Source organism: Centruroides sculpturatus, unplaced genomic scaffold (assembly GCF_000671375.1).
Source record: "Centruroides sculpturatus isolate CEXI.00-Female unplaced genomic scaffold, Cexi_2.0 scaffold316, whole genome shotgun sequence".
NCBI classification, from domain to species: Eukaryota; Metazoa; Arthropoda; class Arachnida; order Scorpiones; family Buthidae; genus Centruroides; species Centruroides sculpturatus.
Genome location: NW_019384641.1, coordinates 667,595 through 688,081, shown reverse-complemented (window position 1 = coordinate 688,081; position 20,487 = coordinate 667,595). Strand labels below are relative to the sequence as shown.

The window sequence follows — 20,487 nt, the reverse complement described above, 5'->3', positions numbered from 1 at the left end:
TAGGAGAAACGAAAAGGAAACTAAAAATAAGAATAAATGAACACATCTGAGCAATCAAGAGAAATTATGCAAATTCAGTAGTCACGGAGCATTGTAATAATACAGGTTGTGAAATAGTATTGAATTCAGTAAAAATAAAAAAAAAAGAAAAGAATAATTACAAAAGACAACTTTATGAACATATTTATATAATCAGACAAAATAATAGAATAAACAGCAATACTGGTAGAGAAATGCACCAATCATGGCTAAGATTCATAGAAAAAGGGGTGTGTCTAAAAGATAAAAAGAACGATCAAAAGAAATGGAGACGAGGTGTGATCAAATGGAACAAGAACAAATGTAAGTTGTAATAATAGTAAACAAATGTAAAAAAAATTGTGATAATGTTAATATAATTTGGTTTAATACAGGTTTAAAATCATAGTAATTCTGATTTTGTTGGTAAAATTTGAATATCCAATTGAGCAAAAAAAAAAAAAATAAAGGAAAACCGGAAAATTGTAAGAATTTTATTTTGTTGGGAAATTTTAAATGTAAATTTTAAATTTTTGTTTTATTGTTTATAGAATATACAAAAATACCTGCTGAGGAGGGACAAATATGTCCGAAACACAAAATTATGTATGTGTCCAGGTATATGGAATAAAATAAAAATTGTTTTCTGTTAATCTTTGTAATATTATCTATAAAGCCAGTATAATAAGTCCTGATAATAGAAGATATGAATTTTTAGTTGAAAATTTACATATTAATATGAAAAAAAAGGACATAGAGGCATTTTAATTAAGTAACCAGAACTATTTAAAATTTAACCATTATAACAGATATATCAAAGATACTTTTGTTCTCTGAAATTGAAAGTCAGTAATTTTCACTAACAATGGCAAAAAAAAAATAATAATTTACAACTGAAAAAAAACTATCCTCTCAATTTTAATTTTTACATATTTGCAGATGAATGCAGCAATTGTGAAGATTTTCAAATGAAATGCATTTGGAGTTTCAAAAGTTATTGTACAAAAAGAATTTTTAACCATCACCATTTACATGAACATCAAAAGTCAATGTTACCTCAAAATGACAGCAAAATATTTGGATTTATTTTTAATCTTTTGTAACTGTCCTTGGATATTTTGCATCTTATTCATTTAAGATTTGTCAGATTGATTTGCAGCTTCTCAAAATTTCTAAGAAAAATATATTCCAAACTTCTTTTTAACATCTCAAGTACTTTTGTCCTGCTTGACACTGTTATGTCATGGAAACCCAAATAACTTAGCTTCTTTCTAATATCATGATAAAAACTAAAGATTATTCTAGTTTTCAACTTGGAGGGAGATATGGTATGGGGTGCATTTGCATTTAATGTAACTTAATTTAGCATATTTAAATGGATATCAACATACAGAAAATAATCAAATACCTTTAGTGTAAATTTGGCAATAGATTATTTTATAATTTTTATAAACTTATCACAACATTGTCTCCTTCCCCACGGCCTGGAAGTTTTTCTAAGAAATCTAAACTCTCTCCTCCCAACTTATGTCATACACCCTTCCCCCCAACACATGCATTTTCTCAACAGTTCATTGCCTAATGATGCCTGTTCAAAACAGGCAAAAATGTTCACACTTTGTTTATAATATTGCAATAACTTAATAAACCAATAGTGTTTATTAATTTAAGTGAAAAGACATAATGAAACCAATTATAGGCTAATTGATATAAACAAGAGTTATTAACAAACTTCTAATATGAAAAATTAATGAAACAAATAAGATATTTATTCATCCAATTTTGGAAACCAGTGGACAATGGCAATTGTGAAGGTATAGTTGGTATTAGGAGAAAGGACAAATCCTCATCACTAGAGATGAGTAAATATGAGTAACAAGCAATTATTTATTGTGACATCACAATAATGGTTTGCAATTTTTAATCATATTTTTAATTTATTTAATTTAAAATATATGCTCTCCACCTCAAATTAGTAGTGTCATGCCCCTGTACATCATACTCTCTGTTAGATGACCAGCATTGCTATCTAATTCCTTTCAAGGAAAAATTTTTGATCTGAAATAACATGACCTCCAGTTTGCATCAGAAGTTCATATAGAGTTGATCAGGGCTCTTTTTCCCCTAAGCTTTCTATATCTGGCCTTGACTTTTATGTGACCTTTCAGGTCAGCACCTCTTTAGTGCCCTGTCAAGATTGACACCACCGTGTTTATCGGAACACGGAAGCCGAGATGGCAATTACTATGTCACATTGTCGTGCGAGCAGTCCCGTAAGTGGACAGATGGATTCGTAATGTCAGCCGATCAAGAGACAACATAGGAAGTGACTCAAACTACAATTAACACTTAACAAGGATTTAATTAAAAATAAATTGGATAAGATACAGAGGTTCTAAAGTTTGGTTGCGGAGAGAGAGAGTTCACATAACGAGCGCAAGTTGCATAAATACCTGGTGATAAAGGGAGATCTCCCAATGGAGCTCGTTGTTGGATAATAGTTCCAATGGTAATTAGTTCCACTATAATATCCACTAGCACAATGATGGCACAAGTTATCCAAAATGGACACTGGTCGATGATATTCCTGGAGTAATTGGTGCTGGTTTCCTTTGATGGAGGGACAGACGACGACTGACTTTTTTTCAGCCATCTCTGGCAATATTCATGGACGATATCGGCTGTCCAGAGGTTAAAAGATCACAAGAAACCATGTTGCCTTTGAGAAAATGTAACGGGAGACTTTCTCAGGTAGCTATGAACAACAATTGTTATGTAACTCGAACAATATTAATATTAAAGTCTAGTTCGAATATAGGAATTTCTGCTACCTCACAACTATGTAACTAACTCCATTCCTGAGATTAAGGAAGGACAGCAAAAGTGGAAATTTATAGGTCTAAAATTTTTTCAAACTGCAAGCATATATTTTTTATTGGGCTGCAAAGGAGAAATTGTAAAAAGCACTGTCTACTATCGTGCAATTCAAAAACAATTGGCAATTCCAACAGTGCTGTATAAATTTAAAATGGCATGTTTGTTTGATATTAAATGCCATATTGCATGTTAATTAATACTATGGATATGGTTCACATTACTTGGAAAAAGGTTATAGTGAATGCAAATTATATTAACCAAATTGTTGAAATATTGTTATTATTATTCTTATTGTATTGTGTTTGCAACCTCTAACATTTTAGTCTATCACATACAATCAATTTTACTGTTTATAAAGAAAATTCAATAACAATATTTGTAATCATTTATAAATACAAAATAAAACAATGTTAAGTGAAGACTTGCTGTACTTATATATAAAATAAAATTTTACCTGCTTTTAGCTCCTCCAGCAGTTACTGCAACAGGAACATAAATAATTGAAAGAGCTGTTGCCATAGATATATTAATGAGGGAAAGTGTGTAAAGAAAGGCACCTAGTTCAAGGAGTGCAACGCACCGATAAATCCGCAGATCATGAGTTAACCTATAATGTAATGTATTAATAATTAAATTATTAAATTCCAAACAACAACATTACATAATACACTCAGTTTATGCAATTTTATAGTAACTTACCCCATTAGTCTTCGCCCATACAGTGTAAAACTGAGAGGGTAAACTAATACAGTAATTGTTCCATAATAAAATGCATCTTCGGTAGATAAGAACAACTTTTTACCAACAAAATCTAAAAGATTTGGAGCTATGTATAATAGGCACCCAAATATATGAGAAATGCCAACAATATGCAAAGCTAACCATAAACTAGGTCCTTCCTGAAATAAACACAAATATTTTAACTTTTTTGCCTTTACTACATAATTTAATATTCTAGAGGATAAAACAACAATGGTACCTTAATAAGTGGAACAGCATGCGATTTTGAAGTTTTACATATATCTGATGTTTTATTGTCATCATCTGATTCTCCCAATGACAGATACAAAGATAGAGCATGAAATTGTTAATGAATTTTTAATTAAAGTTATTATTACCAGCTATGAAAACATTACACTTTAGTAATATAATAGTAATATGAAAAAAATTGGAAATTAAATACTTAAGAAAATTTCGGTGAGAAAATTGAATAAGAATGAAATGTTTATATAGTTTTTCTCTCATAAAATGCATTTCATAATAATAATAAAAAGGATACTTTAAGCAAAACAGGAGCTGCTATAAGACCAAATGGGGGCATGTATAGGCCAATTGATATATAACGACGAGTTGAAGGAAGTATATAAAAGAAAAATGATTGATGAAATCTTTCAAGTAGGTTATTTAAACTCCGAAATATACCTTCTAATACTCTGAAAATGTACAATTAATATTATAAAAATTCATGTAAACATTATTGTTTATTAATATTAGTTTATTATTGATTAATTTCATATTTAAAGATTATTTAAATATGTTAAAATATGAGGATAAGAATTAAACAATTAATTACTAGTAGACCTTTAATTTTATAAATATAAAAATATATATACAAATAATTTTTATTGAAATGCTACAAGAGTTAGTTTCTAATCAGAAAAAATTTTGATAAAGGAATGCCATGGTTGAGCTACCATAGACCACTACAACAGAGTAGGGATTCTGGATCTGATCATACTGCATAGCATCTTAACTATATTGCAATTCAGAACAAATTTTTTATCTGTTGATCCTCCATATGCATAATAGTTACAGGGAAATTATAAGAAGTATTTACTCCAGAATGTTAAATGTAATGATCCAAAACTGCTTTGATATCTGGAGAAGTGATCTTCAATATATTCTGTACAACAGATTTATGCCTCCATCTTTACTTCCAGCTACAAATCAACATTATTGACTATAGGTGTTGAACAAGAGAAAATGGAATTCCAAAGTTATCACTTTGCTCCTCTGTTTCATAGGTTGGATCTAAGGAATACTTTGAAACCAAAAATTGGTTGAAAATTCAAAGTAGACTACTACTTAAGCAATTAATTTTTATTATGAGTTTTCTTATGTGTTTTTCTTTTTCATATATACTCAGGTGGTACTATATGCCTGTACTGTTCCACACTTTTTCCAACACTTGATCAAGGAATATACAAGTATTGAAGATGATATGCTTCCAGGAAAAGTCTTAAAAAATCATCAGAAATGATAATCACATCATCAAGTGAAAATACCATTACACTTTTACACCTTTTTTCTTTGTAGATGTTCAAATAATGTTTGACCATATGAACAGATATAACAGCCACAATGAATATCTGAGGACAGAAGGAGGATTTATGGTATTTTTGGAGAATAGTTTCAGAAATCAAGACATGAATGGGATGATGAAGTGGATATTGATACTAGCAAACTCAAATCTGCTGTACATACTAGTGATCTAATCCACTGTATCACTTGATACAGTACTTCTTCCCACACATTCTGAAGTTCCAGAAAAATAATTTTATAATAGCTTTAAAAGACCTTTCAATGCTTAGTAAGAGAATACAGTACTTCCAAAATTTTGGAATTGAGTGCATTGTAATTTTTTCCACGTTCTGTAATCTGTAACTGATCTGTCTACCTTGTGTGTTTTGTTTTGTTTGTTCAGAGGGAATTGCAAAAAGCTTTTGTTATTCTTCTATCTAGTGTTCCAAATACTTTAAAAATAGTCTGACTTCAGGACTGCAAGTGACAGGTAAGCCTGAAAATAACTGAAAAACTAACTAAATTCTTTAAAGAAAACAAAAAGTAACCATATAGTAAACAATAGGTACATCCAGAGTAGTCAACAGCTACATAGCAATTGACTATCATCATATCTACAACTTAAGCTTGTACATCTATGATATAAAGATTACTTTGATAATTGTTTGACATCATAATGTAAACAAATTATTCAAATTACATGATTTTTCAGACAATTGTAAGCATTGTTCCACAACTGTTCAACTGTTATGTAGCTATTTAATGCATAGAACATGTACTGTACAATGTTCTGTTTCAATCAACTTGGCCTCACCTATTCTAGACTGAATATTACCACTAATTTCACATTGATACTTTTAAATGCAGTATATGTTTAATTATAAATGACTGAAAACATTAACATATAAAGACCTTCAAAAAGAATAGTAAAGTAGACCCCCCTATAACACAGTAGATACGTTCCGTCTTTTATGAATTTTGTGTTGTACGAGTCCTTAAATACATGAGCCAATCATGCCCGACACATGTGCAGTTTATGGACTACAGCTGTTTGAAAGGTTTTCTTCCATAAAATTAATCAATTCTAGACTAATTTGACTCAACATTTCCAAAACACGTATAATTTTTTGGGAATAATCCATATAAACTATGCTATAAATAAAAAATTGTAGGATTACTTACCAAGTGCACACCGTTTGACGATGCCATTGCCTAAGCTTGTTTTCGTTGTGGAGTGGCACATTGAACAGTGCTCGCGTGCTTCCTGATAAATTATTTTTCTGTGAAAAATTTGCTGAACTTTGGAGACATCATTAATATAAATAATTTTTATGGCCATTAAATAATAAATGGTTTTTGGTAGATTCGCTGCTTGTTTAAACTTAATGGTTTGTGCAATATCCGCTATTGGTCTAGATTCAACCAATCCTGTCATGACATGCATCAGCGATGATGTTTTACCATATTTTACAAGTTTCTTTTAGCGTGTGTATACGAATACAGTCGCAATTTTTTCGCCGTTATATACAAATCCGTATTATATGAACCTGTTTTATAAGGGTCTACTGTACATTATAAATATAGAACTTTACAAATTACCATCCTAATGTAGAGATGTGCATGAAAAAGAAAACAACTGAGATATGGTTTCTTATTTTTATGAAATAATATTTTAATTTATTTTATTATTTTGTGTTCCCTCATTCCTTACAATCCTCCTACTGATTATTATTTGAACATAACTTTACAAGACAGTGTAAACAACATTTGAAGAATATAAGTGAAAATAAGAATGAACTAAACAAAGTAAATTTGTTTTTCATTCTTAAATCCAACTGAATGCAGATCAAAGGCAAACCAAACAAATTTCTTCAAGAAAAAGTGAAAAAAATATTATGAAATTTCCTTTCTTGTCAATCCTTTCTATAGTTGGACTGTTTGTTTACTTTTGGCTTTTTCCTCCTCCTCCTCCTCTTGTACTTTAATACCTTGTAGCATTGCTTGGCAAACTTTGGCTACTTTCAAATCATTTTTTCTAAAACTATTTACTTTATTAGCTTCACCGAAAAGTTTTTCATTTGTCTCTTCTCTGCCTCTGATTTTTTGCTTCATTCAATTTTCTTAAAACAGTATATTGATAAACTTTATTTTCTGTACCTCTTCTTTTTTCTCTTCCATAAGCTTTTGCCGTTCTTCCTCTACTTTTTGCTTCTGAGTCATATCTCTTTCCATTCTTTACTTCACCAAATAAGAATATCAGTTTGCGTATCTCGCATAGCTTAATTCCATCACAGTTTCTCTAATTGGTGGATACTCTGGCTTATTACTGTGAGATAAGCCGTGGGTCAGGGGTTAATCTCCTACTGACCACTTAATCAGCAACAGGCTGGTAAAACCCGATCTTGGGGTCTGTTGGATGGCTAGGAGGGCAAATCGAGTAGGGAGTGCGTCGGTAAGTCGGCAGGCGTCCTTAAGTGACAGGAGACAGATTTAACTAAATAACAAAGCATTTATTGAATCAACAAATCTGAACTCTACAAGAGGCGAACTTGCTACTAAGGTTAAATGCGGTTATATTAAAATATTTACAGAAATTGGCAATGAATTTCGTAGCTATGTCACTGACTTAATTTCTAGTTTGAGAGAGAGCGCTTTTACAAATTCTAACCCCTAAATACCTCTCGGTGGAAGGGAGAGTTTGGCGAACATCGTCTGTATGGAAGGGTGTGGTGTCTCCGTGTCTTCTTGCTGATATCCTCTCTCTGTAGCTGGATCATGTCCGCTGTATGGAGGTTCGGGAGTCGAGGTGGGCACTATCACAAAGTACAACTTCCTATGACAAATCGCCCTGAGCTTCTGGAGATTCAAGCTTTTATATCATTAGCGTGGGAAAACTGTCATGTGATTGACTTTTGTTGACGATGACGGTGCATTCTTCACACCTAACTGTAAACTTCCTCAGCTAGTCATTATACAATCGGTGAAATCTGATCTAGTTCAAATTCTTCGGGTTTTTCCAAAGATAATTAACAGAAAATTTAGAATTTTAAAAACGCCCGTAAAAATCCGCGAGCTCACATTACCATATTCCTTTAGCATATCCTGCAAATAAATCTGGCATTTAGCACCTTAAGAGTATGAATGTACTGATGGTATCTTTTACAGTGCGTAGTTGCTTGATGACACACTGGGTAACTGGGTAATTTATCTATCATGTTTTAAAACAAAACTAGCTGCATTAGTTCTTCTTATTCTAAGAGCATGAGAGGAATGTAATATTTAAGCAAATCAGTGAGATCAATTTCTAACATTTTTCCAAGCTGTAATTTGGCCTTTTTCAAATTCACTTAATTGTGTGTGTAAGATGAGCTAAGAAAAAGCTTTTATCTGGACGTTCTACATTAAAAAGTCATCCAAATGGTTGCTTTTGTCATTGGAATTGCATAATTTACAATAATAAAATAAAAATGTCACATTATTTTGCAACACAAAATTTGAGATAATAAGGGGCTTAAGCTATATTTTTGGTTTACTGATTACCTGCATTTAATTTACGATTATGTATTATAATTAAAAAAAATTCCTTATTTGAGCTTGGACTTTTTTTAACTGGCTTATTTGAAATAAACTGATGTAATCATATCATTATAAAATGCAATGTGTGTACCTGAACTGTTTCAAATAAGTGTTATTTTGTATGTATTTGCCTTTGAAAGAGATGAGGTTCATTATCTTAAAGACAATTTATTGCTAAACAAAAGCCAGTGAAAATACATTTGATTACACATTTGGAATTGATATTATATCTTTGCAATAATCAAATATATGCACTCAACATACTAGTAATGAAAATGGAATCATCATTATTGAAGTAGATAAAAGATCCAAAACTGATAGATGCTATTATGCAAAAAGCCACTACCCAAGCAGTTACAAGTTGTTATAGTATAAAACTACTTTAACAAAATAAAATTTTGTTTACAATTTTTAATTCATATTACAGAGATGCTTCTATTTCTGTAAATTATGTAAGATATGTGAATTTGTGACTAAACTTTAATAAATCATATTTCCATATTTGAATGTTTGTTCAATATTAAAATAAATTAGCCAAAATTAATAAATCAAATTTTTTATTTCTTATATTTTGGCTAATTTATTTTAATATTGAACAAACATTCAAATATGGAAATTTGATTTATTAAAGTTTAGTCACAAATTCACATATCTTACATAATTTACAGCAGTGTTTCTCAACCACTAATGAATCGTCGCCCCCTTCAACGTAGTATCGCCCCCTTCAATAAAACCATTACCTATTATCGCCCTCTTCACTCCAAAATTCCGATGCCAAGGACCAAGACTAACGCCAAATTCGTACTGAATTGAATAGACTAGTGACTAGTATAATATTATTTGTTTAATTATTGTACAATATAACGAATAAAATTTCTAATTATTCTTAATATAATGTTTTACTATATCGCCCAGAAAATTATTTTTCGCCCCCCAAAATATAAATTGTTACTAATCGCCCCCTCAACATGGAAAAACGCCCACAGGGGGGCGATATCGCCCCTGTTGAGAAACACTGATTTACAGAAATAGTATATATACATGTTTTTTTTTATATGTTATGTATATTATTCAAGTTCAGAAAAATTTTCAAAAGTAGCAAAATTGTTATGTAAGATACATATTACATAAAATAAGACAAAATAAAGTATTTTATTTCAGACAAATGAAAAACTATTATTGCAAATTATTTTTGAGTAATTTCAATATATTATAGGTTCAATACCAAAAAATTTTTGGTATATAACCTATGAAAGAAATATTTCAACAAATTTTAAATAATTTTATAATTAGTATTTAAATAGGATTACATTAATCAATTGTCAATAACAAATCCATTAAAAAAACGTTAAATATTAGCACTAATTTTGGTATGCTGAAAAATTCAAACTAGTATGACTGTTAAATATCAGCAACAATTATATATATTCATATTTATCTGAAATATGATCAAAATTATACTTACAAATTAGTATATTTAGCATATTTACTGTATATTAAATATTTTTGCATGATTAAAATTTTTCAAATAGATATAGATTAGCTTAGATTAAATGTCAAATTATTCCTGGAATATGGCCTAAATAAATATTCATTTGAATAAAAACAGAGAACCCAGATTTTTGAGTGAAAAACATTAGGCTTTATTATGTAAATTCTACAATCATTGATCTATTTAATAAAGATATTGTTAGAATAAATTAATCATTTAAAAGTAAAATATTGAATATGACATGTGCAAGAAATTTATTAATACTAAAATAAAAAAATTAAAAACTATTTACCTTCCCATATGATTAAAAGTTATTAGAGTAGATCCATCTGTTTTCCCTTCAAGAGTTAATGCTTGAATTGTATAACGATGAAAAAGTCCATGACCCCCAGAAGGTAACCCTGTGCTCTGTGTAAGCATCATGGAAAGCATTGTTCTAAAAGATTTTTTCCACCCTTTCCATGTAATTGATTCTGGAGGATTACTCTATTAAAAGAAAATTTCTAAATAAATTTGAGATGCTAATTAATTTTGTTCTATCAAATTCATCCAATTATATCTCTGATTACCAATATATTAATTGAAAAATTTATTTCTATTAAATTTATTCAAGACACAACAGATTGAGTTTAAAATTCAAATAAATAAACAAAAAACATTACACAGAATAAGTGAATTCAATACATTGCAATTTTTGCTTCAAGCATCATTTAAACAGATAAAGAATCAAACTACTAAAAAAAAGAAAAAATATGATAAGTGAACAAAATTCAAAACGTATGTATTCTCTGATAATATTTAGTAAGGGTAACAATTTGGAAATATAGCATTTAGAAAAGTGTCTTCTGAATGAAGTAAAAAAATACTTTAAAAAATTTTGATTTTCTTTTTTATATTTACAATTCTTTCATGACCTATAAGCACTAAGATCTTTTAACCTTTGATGAGTGGATTTACCAGTTGCTCCCTCTTCTCCCAGAGTGAGTTTGTTTTTAAAAGTTATAACATTTACAAAAAAAAAAATTAATATTTTGTAATAAACTTAGCAATATTTTCTTCTACTGATTTGATTGTGTTGAAGTTATTCAACACAATCAAATCAGTAGAATAACAACAAATAATCACTGTCTCCTTTCAAATTGTTGAAAGGAGACAGTGAGTGTGAACAACCATTATACATCATGTTACACTAGAAAATGCTATGCTAAATCTCTGAAACTTACAAAAACCACATGGAAAAAAAAAGCTAGATCTGAAAACATATGTTGCCAGCAATCTGTAAAGTTTCATGTTTGTCTGTAAATTTACAAGTGTACTATAATGAGACAAACTTGAAGAACATATACGTACATGCTTACTCTATAGAGTTCACCACATGTATCATGTATAGTTACAGTACTTTTGGAAAAAGAAAAAACAGCTTTTTAATCTTTTTATTTCTTCTCTAATCTAAAAATTATTTTTGATTATTATTAAAATATTATTAGTAAAATATTACAAAATTGAAAACCAAATACAATGGGACAACTGTATCTACAGATGATACATTCCAAAGCCTTCTGTGGATAGTAGTGAATTATCTATGAAACTCATATTCAAGCTTGCATACAATGTGACAGATCGAATGAAAATAAAAACATAGGTCCTATTACATAATTATTGATATTAAATGCTTATTTCAGGTAGCCAACTGTTTAAATTTACTATGAAAAACTGTTATGTCCTGTATTAGTACAAATTCAGCTTCCTAACAAATATCAGTCATTGTTCAAACTTTCCAACCATTTTTGAAAATCAAACAATATTTAAAACTACACATTTTTTTTTCTAAATTTGTAGAAAAAACTCAGTATTAACCTTGCTTCTCAGCAGCTAAGATATTAACTTTTCACTCTTTTCTTACATCAAACTGCCTCCTTTATTTTTCTGTCTTGTAAACATTTAATTATACCCTCCCAATTTCTTGCTTCCAATAATCCCTTCCAACTGGTGTTCTGTTCTATTGAGTACTGCACATTAATGATGTTAAGATGCTTTTTTTAATATGTAAATAAAACATTATTCCAGAATCCTTATGTTCTTAACATCATACCAGCTTCTAAGTATTACTGGTTGTTTCCAACTTACTTCTACTTTTTCTACAGCCCATTGTGTTAAAATTGTCCTGTAATAATCTTCAAAAAGTTTGCCTTAAACAATTTTAAACATTAGAGACAGACTGGGATGCTATTAGGAATATTAGAATAGTCATACACTATCTCAGAACAATAAATAAAAATAATTAAACAGTTAAAATAACTAAAAAGGGAAATACATGTAATATGTATATATACTTAACCAGCAGATGAGCCTGGCGTTGCTCGGGCAAAAACAACAACAAAGATTAAGATTATTAAATTAAAGCAACCAAAGCCGAATTAATGGGCTAGAAGCAGCTATAATAATAATAATAATTTAAGATAATTTGGTATTAGAGTTAGGTGTTAGGCACCATCTCATGCTAAATTTAATAATTATAATTTTAATTAAATAATTTAAATAAATTTAGAACTAACTGGAATTAAAAGAATCGACCCAGAGTGGGACTCAAACCCGCAACTCCTGCTCGGTATCATTCCGTGGTATAAATAACAAATTCCTATTACAAATAAAAATAATAATATTCTGAATTTGTGTAAGGTTGCCGACGTTAAGGGGGAATAAAGTCTATCTCGCATCAGAATGAGCCTAAGGGAAACCGCGTATGTGGTTTCTCTTAGGCTCATTCTGACGCGAGATAGGCGAAGGAGGCAAATGAAGTACAAGTGTTTTACAAGATAAAACCCGTTTATTTGTTTGAATTCATGCTTACATCGATATTGGACAATTCCAAAATCTCGGTGCTCCTGTGAACAGCGAAAGTTCATGTGATCGGTCGCAGCCCGGGCAAACGAGAAGGATCACTAAACAATACAGATGTTCGTTGTTAAGCTGTGGCGTCCTGGGTGATCGGCGGTTGCACAACACAATCTAAATCACAACGGTAGGCTTAATCCAGAGGAGACTCCCTTTCGACCTTGAAGTTCCGATTTTTATAGTTTTTCCCCCACTGTTCACATTTCGGATTGGTCCCTCGTCCCATTCCTCGCTTCTCTCCTTTGTCTCCAGGATTGGTCTCTCCTTTGTCTCCAGGTGCAAGACGAAACTTTTTCGGGTCGTGGGAAAGGTCCGATTCGAGGTGTCCATCTGATACCTCTTTGTCGACTCTGCTCAGCGACTGTTTATAAAACAATAACACCTGCACTCATAACTCAGGCCGTTATTTACCATTTTTTGACGTCTAAGAATTTAACGATCATTTTCATCTTTCATCTATCAAAAATTTCCCTTTTTTTGTTCGAAAGGTTTATCTTGGTCAACATTTTATAGACACACATGTCAAAGATCTACCTGTTTATGAGCGCTCGTGTTAGAGTTTGTCTTCCACTAAGACCTTGACAGACAGTTTGACACATACTCAAACCATTCCGAGTCTCATTGTTTACATTTTGTGTCGCGCAAGAATTTCATGGTTTACTCAAGTTCAAACCTCGTCTGGGACCCCACATTTGTCATGGCGTACCCTACTAAAATGCAGCCAAAAACACAAAAACCTGCATGAAATAATAATATACTGAATTTATTGTTAATTTAAATAATAGCTAGGGGTGCCCCTAGTGGCTGTTTTTGGCATACAGTGACAGAAGAAAGAATCCAGTTTTTTCAGCTTTACACAGTAAGATTATTTGGCCTTTTGTTTTCGTTATTATCTAATTTTCTAGAGATAAACTAGATATTAGTAAAGAAAACAAGCAATTATTTATTGTGACATCAAAATGCTGGGCTGCAATTTTTCATCAAAATTCTCTCAATTTTACTAGTATCTTACCCCTGTACATCATACTTTTCCCATTAACAACAGTCATGCTAACTCAACTCTATTCTGGAGAAAATTTTAGAATTGAAATAATTCAATTCATATATACGGCCTCGTTTTCGAAAACTTAACAAAATGGATAGCAAAGTAAACATTAACAAATTTCCTTCATAACTGAATCAAGTAAAAAGAAAATTTCATGACAAAGCCTACTCCCATGGCATATAACATGAATAACAAAATCAACTTTAATTAATGTAGTTTTAAATCCCATGGACAAAAAGAACATTTAAACTGATACGAAACTGTTTGTTGTATAGTTTCTAATCAATTTAATAATATACTTCAATTGAATCATAAAATTAAAAAAAATAAAAAAATGGTATGACAGTTAAAATTTTCTACATTACCTATTTACTAACAGTAATGAAAAACTACAAGGTTAAGTGCCAATTAGTTCAATTTACCATCCAATTTAACGCCTTTAAAACAAATAAACCAGCAACAAATTGCTCAACTTTCCCAGCAACATTTAAAATTTTGGCGGTGCCATCTGTTATCGTATTTTATTTTAAAAACTTTTTTATATTTTTAATTATTATAAAATAGCAAAAAGCTTAATTTTGAGGGTAGGGATGAGTTTTATAAAAAGTTGTTAATACTAATATTGAGTAAAATTGTCAATAAGTCCAACCCTACTGAAGATACACACAACACCCATTATCTCCTCACCACTCAATCTTTAATCACCAAAATTTAATAGCATCAATCCCCTAATACACAAATCTCCCTGAAAAACTTCAGAAATTTTCAACAAAAAACACAGGAGTTATTAAGCTTCAAAAAGGGTGAACAAAATCATGCCCCTCCAGACATACACACACAAACTACTACATTCAGAAATTACATCCAATTTTTTTGATTTTTCAACATTTCAAGGTGTCCTAGGTCAAGAAATGTAAAAATCTGGGGGATAATTTTTTTGACCGATTGCTATACTTTTCCTGTTAAATATAACAGCTGGAAAAGTAAAAAAAAAAAAACAATCATAAAGAACTAAGATTAATAAATTTGACTAAGTTATAGTTACTCTAAATATTGGCTAAACATGTTAATCACAATTACAAAAATACACTTGAATCATTCTAATTCACATTAAGATATAGGGTATAAAAACTGATATATCTATTAATAAAAGGTAATACTGATTAATTCAATAAAAAATAATACTGATTAATAAAAGGTAAAAGTGTAGACACTTTTGCCTTTTATTAATTTTGAAGTTGAAAATTATATATTTAATTGTATAAATTACATATATAATTAATTTTGAAGTTGAAAATTATATATATAAATATACATAAGAGAAAATTAATTCTCTCTTATGTATATTTATATTCTCTCTTATGTATATTTATTAATAAGAGAAAAATAGAATAAATATTCCTTCCATGTTTAAAAATGCAATACTCTACTGTAGTTATTGGCAAAGCTAAAATCTTGAAAAAATGTACATTTGAGTTCATTAACCAGTTTAACAAAATAAAAGTTTAATTTGTATGTAAGATATTTCAGATTGGCAGAAAAGCCTACCATTTAAGTCCTTCATTTACCAACACACATCATCCACAGGAAAAAGAAATATATGCAAATTAAAAATTTGTACAAACAAAACTATTAGTAAACAACCTTTCACTGTTTTAAAAATTCTAATACAAACAAATAAAAATTATTTCTAATAATATTTCCAAAAAAATAAATAAATATTCAAATGAAAACTGATTTATGAAATTGATTATATTATATGATTATAAGTTAGGCAGTCATGTGATATTTACTGCAAGATATATGCAACATTATATACATATCATGTTGATAATAAATCATTAAGTAAACTAGCACTATGCTAGCACTGAATTTTTTGAAATAGTCGCATAATTATGTATTTGCTGTTACAGTTATGAAAATACTACAATAAATTTTTCTTATGTGATAATTTTTTAGTATTTTAAATAATTTTAAAAATTTGAAAATTATTTCAACATAAATTTGATAGAAAATTTGAATGTAACAAATATTAAATTCATTTTATTTTGTTTCAAATAATAATAATCTAACACTTATTACTTTTATGCTAGTCAAACATGTGAATCAATTTGATGCAATACAATATAAAATGCAATATATAATAAAATATTTTCACACTTTCTTTTCATCTTTTCAATAAACTGTATTAGCATTCATTGATTTAAATTTAAACAATCAAATGTTTTTCATAAATGTACTTACTTGATCATGAAAAGTAACAGGTATAGATTCCCTAGAACAAAGTTCAACTGCAAGATTAACAAGATCTAAATTTGGCAATTGCCCATTTAAACCTTCTAATTTCAAGTCAAAATGAGATATTCTTTCTCCATGAATTTCTAAATTAATAGCTGCTTGTATGGAACCACTTTTTTCTTCTAAATATCCACAGTCAAGAACTAAATAGAAAATAAATTATTTGTAAAATTTTCTTATTGATGAAACAAACTTTTATAAACAACAGTTATATTTCTATTCAATTTGTGTATAATGGCATATTGGCCTGAAAGAGGTGAACAAAATGCAAATTAATACAACAAGTCTAACTAAAATAAATGTTTCCAAGCAACTTATACAAATTGACAGAAAAACTGTTTTATTAGTCCATATTCACAGATGGTGCTATCTGATACTATCATTATTTTATTTCAATAATGTCTAAAATATAGTTAGGCCGGAAATTTTGGAGCCTACCTCAAACATTGAGATGCATGTTACAGTATATGTACAGATTTTTGTTGTAAAGAATAGCTCGAATGAAGTATTTTGTTTAGTAAAAATGCTTCCTTACAAATTGCAAATGATTCTGCTTTTTTATTGTTTATGACAACAATGCATGGGGTGTGCATATATTTACTGTCACAGGTAAGGTAAAATATCCAATTGTCACTATTTTTAAACTTAAAAGAAGAAAGTCAACAAATAAAATAAAAGATTTTACCAAATGACAAACATTAAAGATAACGAGAATCAAAAAGGAAGATATGTAAAGAAAAACCAAAGGACAAAACAATTTTTAAATATAATATTAAAAAAAATATTAGTTTTAAAAAAGCTAATCTTAGAAATATTTTAAAATTTTCATACATACATATTTTCATCTTTATTTGAAATGAAAAACAAAAGAAATAAGAAAATAGAAAAATTTAAGAGAAGAATGGAAAATAATTTTAATCTTAAATTCTTTTTCAGAATAAAACCAAAATTTAAAATACCATCAATCATTGCAAGTAGACTACAAGCATAAACAACGAACCAATAATAAACATCTTTGGCTATACTGCTCAGTAGTCATATCAATCCAAATGAACTTCACTAATAATGAGCATTTCAACTCCTTTTTTTAATGTTTAAAATGCTTTTAAGACAATATTATAATTCAGCATTCAGAGAGTTATATCAGAATAGCACAAAAACAGAGTTGCTGAACATTACCTATTTCATGACATTTTGTATTGTATTTCTAGCTTGTTAATTAATTTTATTAGTTCAAAACTTACTAAATTGAAAGTTGTACGAAATTAATAAAATTGATCACTGAATTTATAATCTGATTTCAAACTTATTGATCATCATAAGTCCCTACTTATGGCTTTTTATAACATGCAAATTAAATTTTTCTTTACAATTAAAATCTAAATATAGCATAAGAATAAGAAAACTCTATGCATTTTCACTGATAGGAAGGAAAGAAAAACTACTGTATTCGCATTAATCTGAAAGCTAAAAACGGACCAAAACTTATACAACTTTGAAACATAAAATATAAAAACTGTTATGAATTTTTAATTTTATATGTTTGCTTGATGCCTCATCAAAATTGATACAGTAAATCAGGTCTTTAGGTAACACCTTACCTACACACAACAAAAAAGGGGTAGCTATGGGCAGCCCCCTTGCAGGTACACTATGTGAAATAATCAGGTCTTTTTCCAGTTAAGCTGGCAATATTTCCATTGTATCAAAAGTGTGTGTACAACATAATAAGTTGTGAAGTATAGTTATCACAAGACAGATGCAGGAATTATAATTATGTACACTCTGTAACAAGGCATGTAGTAGCAATACTCCTTTCACTAAAATCTGAGTGAGGAATCGCTAGCAGCAAGTAGATGATTGTATGACTTAGTGGTTAAGCCTACTGTCCTGGAGCATGGTATCAAATCCAGACAAGTCAAAAACAACTGGAATTTTTCAAAGGATTGTCTATCTGAATATGTTTGACCCCAACCCTAACCACCCAGTTGTGCTCCATTGTGGACCTGGCAAAACCCATAATGGTTTGCTGAGTCTTTTTGATGCCCAAAGGGCTAAAAGAGTTTAAAAAAAAAAAAAAAAATAGCAAGTAAACTTGTGTATAATACTCTTGCCAACCAAGATGGTATTAATTCCTACCCCATTACAAAATCTTTGATTTTTTCTGTACATAATGCAAATCAGTTGAAGAGAGGAGTATATTAAGATATTAAGAAACAAGAAAATTGAAACTACAAATGAAGAAAGGAAAAGAAATCATAGGCTAGTGTTTTAACTGAAGCTGCAGAAATTACAAGCTAAGAAGTAAAAACTGTTCTTATATGTTGAAGTACTATAGCTAGAACTGATAAAAAAAGAATGCAGCAGCTAAAAGAAAATCATGAGAATGATAACTGTCATAAGTCTAACCATTAAACTATCTTTAAATTGAGTAATTTAGAAATTGTGACTTCATGTTTAAATGATATGTAAGTGCTTAGGTTACTCTACTTACTGTAAAGCATAAAAATTTAGCAGAAATAATTAATAATTTAGCAATAATAAAAACATGTATTATATAATAATATATTTGTTAACTGTTCTTTTCTAAACAACGATTTTTACTCAATCATCACATTACAAGTACGTGAGATGCTAGTTATGAAATCCAGTATGATACTTTTGGTCAGGCTAAATTTATAGGCAGTCACACATTTTTAGTTTTAGTATTCAGTAGACACCATGAAAACAAACTTAAAATGTCAATTACTTCACTAAATCATCTCATTATGATTTTTTAAAAAATACAATTTCATTCTTTCATTCTTATTAATTTACTGGCTCATTTTTTCTTTGTAAAAATCTTATAATTTAATCTCAAACTTTAGAGAATCTTAAGATGAAAGAAATATGATATTTAAAAAATAATTCCTAAATTATGCCATTTTATAACATAAAAATTACTAATTTTCCTTCACAATTAAAATTTAAATGTATAATGATAAATTTTTTTCATATTTTGTTTTTTTTGCTGTTTAAAAATATTAGTTCTTATGAAAATGTGAATCATGAATTTAAATGAACAAAAACAACAGAGAAAATGTGAATATTTATTTTTGTAAATCTTTTTATTGGTTTATGTATTAATTATAACTAAGATCATCAAAATAAAAAATAATTCAGTTTCTTACTTAAATTTAATTACAATGATTTATAATAATCTTAAAAATTATTAGAACACTAATAATTTTGAAATAATGTATAAACAAAACCTATTTAGTTGATTGACAACAAAGAAGCAGAAGTATGTATATTCAACAAAATAAATTTCATTTAAAAACTTACTATTTGGATCACTTTGAGTCTCATGATAAGCATCTAACCAAGCTTGAAATCCAACCATTTCATGTTCAGTTATCAGAAATATGATATCCTTTGCCCAATAAGTATGACCTGAAATATTTAATCAACAGAACATTTTAACATAAAATTATAAAGTTTCAAACTTGAGCAAAGCCAAACTATTTTAACTTGCAAAAGACTTGGTTTTGCTAAAATCAAACATAAATTATACCTAATATTACCTTAACAAAAAAATATTCTCAAACCATATCATAACTGAAAGTAATTCTGAAAGTGTAAAATACTTTTAAATTTAAATGAAATCATCTGCTAGAAAGTTATCAGAATTTGATTTTATAACATAAATGCTATCCTGTTATGATTTACTATACTAAAAGCCACAAAAATTAAAACTATAATTTTTTCCATATCTCATGTATAAAAATGCAAGGTGTTAGGAGGAAATAATTCTGAAAATAATAATAATTATTATATTTTAAAAATTTATGGTAAAAAGATATAACAATTATTCTAATATATATACTGAAAAGACATGGCACTCATAAATGGAATAGTAATGTTGGCATTAATACATTTTATTAACTGACAGCAATATTACTGCCATATAGTAAATTCAACACTCTAACTTGATTATTTTTCCTTG

The 20,487-nt window shown here is 29.0% G+C and overlaps 1 protein-coding gene across 3 annotated transcripts in view; it reads right to left on the bottom strand.

Annotated features, from left to right (window-relative positions):
* Window positions 1-20,487, bottom strand: part of LOC111626012 (glycosylphosphatidylinositol anchor attachment 1 protein-like) — a 51,611-nt gene that overhangs the window by 2,015 nt on the left and 29,109 nt on the right. For all 3 annotated transcript variants that reach the window (XM_023369287.1, XM_023369285.1, XM_023369286.1), the window contains 7 exons: window positions 19,827-19,934; window positions 16,449-16,645; window positions 10,557-10,750; window positions 4,175-4,328; window positions 3,875-3,973; window positions 3,595-3,794; window positions 3,350-3,502 (listed from right to left, as the gene is read on the bottom strand). In XM_023369287.1, the coding sequence (XP_023225055.1) occupies window positions 3,350-3,502; window positions 3,595-3,794; window positions 3,875-3,973; window positions 4,175-4,328; window positions 10,557-10,750; window positions 16,449-16,645; window positions 19,827-19,934 (1,105 nt within the window). The remainder of the gene's footprint in view (window positions 1-3,349; window positions 3,503-3,594; window positions 3,795-3,874; window positions 3,974-4,174; window positions 4,329-10,556; window positions 10,751-16,448; window positions 16,646-19,826; window positions 19,935-20,487) is intronic.